This window comes from Sinocyclocheilus anshuiensis, unplaced genomic scaffold, assembly GCF_001515605.1.
Source record: "Sinocyclocheilus anshuiensis isolate Anshui unplaced genomic scaffold, SAMN03320099.WGS_v1.1 scaffold2438, whole genome shotgun sequence".
Lineage (NCBI taxonomy): Eukaryota > Metazoa > Chordata > Actinopteri > Cypriniformes > Cyprinidae > Sinocyclocheilus > Sinocyclocheilus anshuiensis.
The window spans coordinates 87,051-95,112 of NW_015558685.1; the positions used below are offsets into that span (position 1 = coordinate 87,051).

Below are 8,062 nucleotides of genomic sequence, written 5' to 3' on the forward strand. Positions count from 1 at the left end.
GGCCTGATCTTCCTAATGTTGTATAAAGCAAATCTGCAGGAACAGGCAGTTTTAGCAATGTGGTCTGAGAAATTCAGCTTATCATCAATCACAACTCCAAGGTTTCTGGCTGTCTTTGAAGGAGTTATGATTGATGTGGATGGTGAAATTGTGATGAAGTGATGGGTTTGTTGAAACCACAAGCAGTTCTGTCTTGGCTAGGTTGAGTTAAAGGTGATGGTCTTTCATCCAGCAAGAAATCTCTGTTAGACAAGCTGAGATGCGAGCAGCTATTGTCGGATCATCAGAATTGAATGAGAGGAAGAGTTGAGTGTCATCAGCATAGCAGTGATATGAAAAGCCATGTTTCTGAATGACAGAACCTAGTGATGCCATGTAGACAGCGAAGAGAATTGGTCCAAAAACTGAGCCCTGAGGCCCTGTGACTTGGACACCTCACCCCTCCAAGATACCTTGAAGGACCTATCTGAGAGGTAAGACTCAAACCACTGGAGTGCGGTTCCTGAGATGCCCTTTGCCAATAGGGTTGACTGGAGGATCTGGTGGTTAACCATGTCAAGAGCAGCGGACAGATCCAGCAAGACAAGTATTGAAGATTTGGAAGCCGTTCTTGCCAGTCTTAGGGCTTCAACAACCGAGAGCAAGGCAGTTTCAGTTGAATTTTCACTTCTGAAGCCAGACTGATTGCAGTCCAGGAAGTTTTTCTGTGTGCGAAAGTCAGAGACTTGGTTAAACACAACTTGTTCAAGTGTTTTTTCAATGAAAGGAAGAAGGGGTAGCGGTCTGTAGTTTTCTAAAAGAGCTGGGTTAAGAGTGGGTTTCTTAAGTAGCCTGTTTAAATGCTGAGGGGAAAACACGAGTGTGAAGGGATGTGTTAATGATGTGAGTGAGTATAGGTACAACTGCAGGAGAAATGGCTTGAAGGAGATGAGATGGAATATGATCAAGCGGACAAGTAGTAGGATGATTGGAAAGGATTAGTTTGGAGACTTCTGCCTCAGAGAGTGGAGAGAAGGAGGTGAATATGTATGTTTGCTGGTAAGATGTGTTTGACAGTTTGTGCCATACCCTTTCTGCATCTCTGAGCTTAGAACGATGCTCGCAGAGAACTCCCAAGGGGCAGGAGGGGTGGTACGGGCTGACCTGGAAGATAGGGGGCAGGCATTGTCTAAGCAAGACAAAAGAGTGGAGCAGAGAGTGTATATCAAGTGTTAGTATCACTGTTAGTATCAAGTGATGAGAACTGTTTAGGAGGAGGAAGCAAAGATGAAACTATAGCAGATAGCTGAGAGGGTGAGCGTGAGCATAGGTTACATCGAAAGATGACATGTGGAGGGGTATGTGTTGTGTCAGGAACCATGTTGATGTTAAGAGTGAGGAGGAAGTGATCCGAGGTGTGCAGTGGAGTAACCATCACATGATCAGTGGAGCAGTTTGGTGTGTAAATAAGGTCCAGTTGGTTGCCTGATTTGTGAGTAGCCATAGTTAACACTTGCTTGAGATCAAAAGAGGCAAGCAGAGTGTGGAAGTCTGCAGCCTGCACCCTATCTAGGTGGACATTTAAGTCTCCAAGCATAACAAGTGCACGAAACTGACAAGGTATGCGATACAGCACGAGACCAAACGCAACTTCAGCACGTCTCAACACAGTAAACAAAACAAGTGTTTCCTACCAACGACAACTGCAAAAACTAATGAGACAAGAAATAAATATACTTACACACTGCTTTTAACTTCCACTGATTGACTGCTTCTCTTAAAGAGTATTTCTTTACACTATTCAAGTCTTTTGCTGGCGCTTGAACACACTTTACTGTTTATCACAACAAAGGGCCAAGTAAGCGCACGAAACTGGCAAGGTACGCGATACAGCACACAATATGTGGACACTTCTACATTTAAAATGGTTCTTTGCAATGCAAAAACCTGGCTTACAAGACACCATTTGCTTATGTGTACTGGTGTCCACTTAAGTTTCCAAATAATTTTAGGGGTGACAGTAGGTTGTATGTAGTAAGTAGTAACTTGGTCTTTACACTTTTTTTTCTTTTTACTTATATTACTTCTCTATTCCCAGTCTTCCTTAACCACAGCATCTCCACATAAGTTTATAGGTGCGGCCTTTGTGGACTACGCTAAGATGCTTCGCTCCATCGGGCTGAAACAGGGTGCTGTGCTATGGGCGTCTCGAGCTGGAGAGGCGGGAAAGGAGCTGCTGGATGAGCTGTCCCAAATAGAGGGTATGGGGCTAGAGTCCAGCCCTAGTGAGGAGGAAGTGGATAACTCTCTAGGGAATATAGAATGACTTGCCCCAAGTACACCATGGGGGAAAGGAGAGAATGTGTAAAGAAAACTTAAATAAAGAAGATGCATGATATCTTCAAAACTCGCTCCCATAAGCTTATAGCATGCAGGTAGTTGGTCTGCAGCCTGCACCCTATCTAGGTGGACATTTAAGTCTCCAAGCATAACAAGTGCACGAAACTGACAAGGTATGCGATACAGCACGAGACCAAACGCAACTTCAGCACGTCTCAACACAGTAAACAAAACAAGTGTTTCCTACCAACGACAACTGCAAAAACTAATGAGACAAGAAATAAATATACTTACACACTGCTTTTAACTTCCACTGATTGACTGCTTCTCTTAAAGAGTATTTCTTTACACTATTCAAGTCTTTTGCTGGCGCTTGAACACACTTTACTGTTTATCACAACAAAGGGCCAAGTAAGCGCACGAAACTGGCAAGGTACGCGATACAGCACACAATATGTGGACACTTCTACATTTAAAATGGTTCTTTGCAATGCAAAAACCTGGCTTACAAGACACCATTTGCTTATGTGTACTGGTGTCCACTTAAGTTTCCAAATAATTTTAGGGGTGACAGTAGGTTGTATGTAGTAAGTAGTAACTTGGTCTTTACACTTTTTTTTCTTTTTACTTATATTACTTCTCTATTCCCAGTCTTCCTTAACCACAGCATCTCCACATAAGTTTATAGGTGCGGCCTTTGTGGACTACGCTAAGATGCTTCGCTCCATCGGGCTGAAACAGGGTGCTGTGCTATGGGCGTCTCGAGCTGGAGAGGCGGGAAAGGAGCTGCTGGATGAGCTGTCCCAAATAGAGGGTATGGGGCTAGAGTCCAGCCCTAGTGAGGAGGAAGTGGATAACTCTCTAGGGAATATAGAATGACTTGCCCCAAGTACACCATGGGGGAAAGGAGAGAATGTGTAAAGAAAACTTAAATAAAGAAGATGCATGATATCTTCAAAACTCGCTCCCATAAGCTTATAGCATGCAGGTAGTTGAGAAACACAAACATCTTTTCATTCAGATTATTTGTCTGGATTCTTGGTTATCTTTTAAAATTCTCTGCTGGTTGTGAGATGTGTTGTACCCCAAAACATTCCCTTAGCACCTGTTATCCTGCTGTAATGTATTCCAAACCTGTTTTTGCACTTACTTTATCAACTAAACATTGTCATAGTGAATTAAAACAATCTAAAATAATAATGATAATTAACAAAAATACATTTTGAAAATCTGTAAAATTAGTTTATACGTGTTTGACATGAAATATGCTTAAAATTTCAGATTAGGGAATAATTTAAAGATATCATTTCAAGATAAAAATATAGAAAATAAATGGATGATGTGTTAAAGGATGAATCTCATGAAACATGTCCAGTTTCACACCAAAATCTAAAAAAGAAAAAATACTGTTATATTAAATTATTGACAGTATTGTGAAAATATGATTATAGAAATAAAAATTTTAGAGGGTTATTGATTTGTACTGTCTCAGGGAAAAAAAAAAAAACCTTTAGGTACAACACCTTATCACTGGAGCAGTACCCTCAAAGGGACATCTTTATACCTTATTTACCCCTAAAAGGTTAATAGTAGTAACTTAAGGACAAATATTACCACTCTTACTAATATGCACTTTTTAGGGGTAGATAACATATAAAGTTGTCATTTTAAGGGTACTTAAAGCTTACTTAATCTGTTGTACCTTTAAAGATACAGTTTTACATTGAATAGTTTACAGTAAAGATATAATTGACAGTGTAATTATTCTCAAAAGTTTTATTTTTTTGTAGTACAAAAAAAAGCTTAAATTACTGTTTAAATACTATATTGTGGGTTTGTTTTTTTCTGGTTTTAGTACAGTAAAACCTTAATGGTCAACAATAGGCTTAATTTTCTAAAAATAAATAAATAGATAAAAACAAAAACAAAAAATTGTGGTGAAGTATGATCCAGACATTTTTAAAGGTTTCAAGAGTATCATTGTTATCGAAATGGCTCTAAATGGTTAGATGGTTCAAATTTAAATGCAAAAAAATGACATTTGTGACATTTTGTTGGATATAAGTTACTATATCTGTTTTGTAACAGAAAACAACCACCCAAACAACAAATTCATAATTCAAATCTTTCACGTGTCATAATTTAGATGGGGCTGTTTATTCAGTAATATTGAGTATGAAATTGATTGGTTAATTTTGGTTTGTTGTCTATATATAACAAGTCATGAAATGTAATAAAGATGTGAATTTGCCCCATTTTTTGCCTCAGCCAATAACTTTTTGTAGTTGGATTGCACTTGTTCAAACAGGTGTGTGATATGCTGTAGTGTGGGGGGGGTGGGACATTTTCTTTTTCTATATATTTTCTATATATATTCACTTAGCTTCAGGTCACCAGAGAGTTACTGTACTTGTTTATTGTCCTGTTGAAATGAGATGTGACTACATATGCTTGATGTTTGTGGCACCCCCTTTGTGTCTGTGATTTACACTTTTTTTTTTTTTTTTTAATGATTAATTCATTTGTTGATTTATGATTGTTGAAATGTCCTGCCTTGTTTTGGTATGATTGTGAGTAATGATTTGTCATGACTTTATCATTTAAATGTTGTTCCTATTTAAACATTTGTCATGAATGTTCTAGGTGTTTGAGCTTACTGTGTATATATATATATATATATATATAAAATGTAAAGCAATAAATATAGCTTGTACCATCCATTTTGATTTTGTCTATTACATTTTCAAAATATAATTATATATTTTTTTATTCCGTTATTTAACGAGCTATATTTCATAGGCATAGGATCATGAAAAAATAATCATGGCTGACTGATTAATGCCTTGAAATGTCAGTAAGTCCAGAATAAAAGCATAAATGGCCACACCCTCTTAACTAAACAGACCATTACTGCTGTGCTACTATAAAGAAGAAAACCACTGAGAAAAGTCAAAGTTAGATTTATTCGGTTTCAAACCATATCTACTGAGAGCATATATTTGTAATTTTTATTGAAATGTTTGTTTTGTAAATGAATTCATATGGCCCAAATTATATGTCTAACTTACATGACAAAATATGATACCGTCACAGTAAGTACAAAGAGAGCTGCTATGGGCACTGGCTTCTATTTATTTAGCCCCCTTCAGGAGTCATTATCAGGTTTAAGTTCACAGAGAACTGTTTACATTTACATTTAGTCATTTTGCAGACGCTTTTATCCAACGCGACTTACAATTGGGGAATACATAAAGCGATTCTTCTTAAAGAGGCAAACAGACACAGGAAGTGCTTGAAATACCAAGTTTTAGGCATTGTTCAAATAAGTACAAGCTAGAAAAGGGAAGGAATAAATAAAGTTCTTTCATCCATGCCGAGATGTCCGCCAGGCAGCCTGAGATCCGTGCAGCTACCGTTGGATCATCAGTGAGATAGGATTGTTAATTATCTGTTTCTTTCTTCTTTTTTTTTAATAGAAAAAACATGCATTCCCTTAGCATTTTCATTACATATAGCTGTCCCATGGGCATTTCATCACATGAAAGCTGAACTGGAAAACAAGCTTTCCTTACTAGCCTTTCTGATGAACGACACTCATTGATCATTTTTACTGTCCTCCAGGGGCATCAGAGAGTGATTATGGAGGAAATTGCCTTTTACAGAAAAGGATAAGCTTTACTGGACCAGAGTACCCCTATACCAGCACAGAGAACGCAGCTCTAGAGAAATATGACTGCTGAATGTTTGTATGTCATATGGAACTATAAGTATGGCATTGATTTGACTCCATACGGAACCAGCATGGCAGCGCCACGGGTTTTGCCCTGGCAATTGAACCCGGGAGTGGAAGCAGTGTTCGAGCCGGGGGGGTCCCAGACCTCCCATAAGCATTAAGGGACCCCCCATAACACCCAAAAAAAAAATATTGTATCGGTTATAGTGTTTATGCTGGGATGTTGTGGAGCTTAGGAGATGTTACAGAACCATTTCATGTAAATTTCTTCGATGTACTGAAAAAGTCTATATAGATTACTTTTATGCAGGCTTTTGCGGGCGGGAGCGGGACAAAACATGAATGTCGCGGGCGGGAGCGGGACCAGATAAGATATTTTTCTGCGGGAGCGGGCGGGCGCGGGACAGAATCTTGCGGGAGCGGGTGGGAGCAGGACTGAAAAATAGAGCAGCGCAGGTCTCTATCCCCGACCTCCCATAAGCATTAAGGGACACCCCATAACACCCAAAAAATATACTTGGGGGGTCCCCTGTTTTTTCAATAAAACTTTAATACTTAAAATGAAGTTTCGATTGCTGTATTACATTTAGACCTGCTTATGTTACATCATATTTTATTTTTACGCATTTTTACAGCGTTGCTCATTATAACCAATCACATGATTCTGTTGACCTTAGGAATGCAGTAGGCAATCAGAGGCATTCCGATTAGTCATCGCTGTAACCCCAGAGTTTTTTTCAGACTGAAACTCGTGAATTCCCTCATCGATAATAAGCAACAAAGTGCAGATGTACGTACGATGTAAGTTAGAGATTCATTTATCTTACAGTATATGGACAGCTTCATTGATTATAAGAGGAGTTATGAGTGATTAAACACTAGCTAGACTGAATGCTCATTTAGAGTGTGTTCTTTCACTGCATGATTAAGTCTAATAAAATGCATTTAATGCTCCCAAAATCCAAGATATGGGGGCAGAAAATGTATATATTTATATAATTTCATATAGTTGATCAATATCACACGAAGAGTGCCATTTTTCGCAAAAAATCACAAATGTGATATTGATTTTATACAACAGTTCAATAAACAAGAAGTTAATATTAAGAGACTTATGTTTTAGACACCATATTGCCTATTTTTTTTTTTTGTTTGTTTTTCTCTCTGAAAAACATGTCAGTATTTCGGTCCTGAATGGATCAACCGTTCAATCACAATGACTCACTTATTAACAGTGACTTGCTGCCACCTACTGGCAGTTTTAATTTCACATTTTAAAGTACCTTTTTATATATATATATTTAAGTCATTTTAAATATCAGTTTTCAACGTTTTAAGATTAAAATATCAAAACATTATTTCTGCATTTATAACTACAGGTTAAAGCATTCATGCCTTGCATCAAGCAGTGTGTATATGCATCTAAATGCCTCTTCAGATGCAGCTTCTGTGTTTCCTCTGCATTGCATGAATTTTGTTGATAATGATTTTATTTGTTTGGTAACTGCCCCAAATGTCTTATTATTATAATTGGCTTTATTTGGTTAAATTTTGGCACACTTCTAGAAAAAAAATGGCTTTACAAAGGTAAAAATGCCCATAAAGGGTAAAGGGTAAAATAATTTTAAACTTGCTGGAAAAGATACATTTCTGTCACTGCTGTGAACTGACCACCACACAGAGTCAGCTGTCCACGCAGTCCTGCAGCGCAACACACTAGAGATATCATATATATAATATAGAGATATCATTTTTTGTTAACATCGCACACCCCTAGGCTAGATATTTAACTTTGCTTAGGGTAAACCTAATTCACTGATCATCGTAAAATAATCTTTTATCTTAGAATTAGGTTTTCTCGGTTTTCTCAAGGACAAGACAAAAAATACAAAATAAATTAAAAAATTGCATCGTACGTATTTGTATAAAGTTTTATTTTATTTATAAAAAATGTTTTTGTGGTGGGGGCCCCCCAAGAGCTTTGACACAATTTGAAAACTGGTGAGCCGC

At 37.7% G+C, this 8,062-nt stretch overlaps 1 protein-coding gene across 1 annotated transcript in view; it reads left to right on the forward strand.

Annotated features, from left to right (window-relative positions):
• The window catches only part of LOC107681335 (WD repeat-containing protein 11-like), an 87,235-nt gene extending 83,614 nt beyond the window's left edge, over positions 1-3,621 (forward strand). The window contains exons 12-13 of the mRNA XM_016477614.1: positions 2,103-2,414; positions 3,308-3,621. Of these exons, the coding sequence (XP_016333100.1) occupies positions 2,103-2,305 (203 nt within the window). The 3' untranslated portion in view covers positions 2,306-2,414; positions 3,308-3,621. The remainder of the gene's footprint in view (positions 1-2,102; positions 2,415-3,307) is intronic.
• The last annotated feature ends 4,441 nt before the right edge of the window (positions 3,622-8,062 follow it).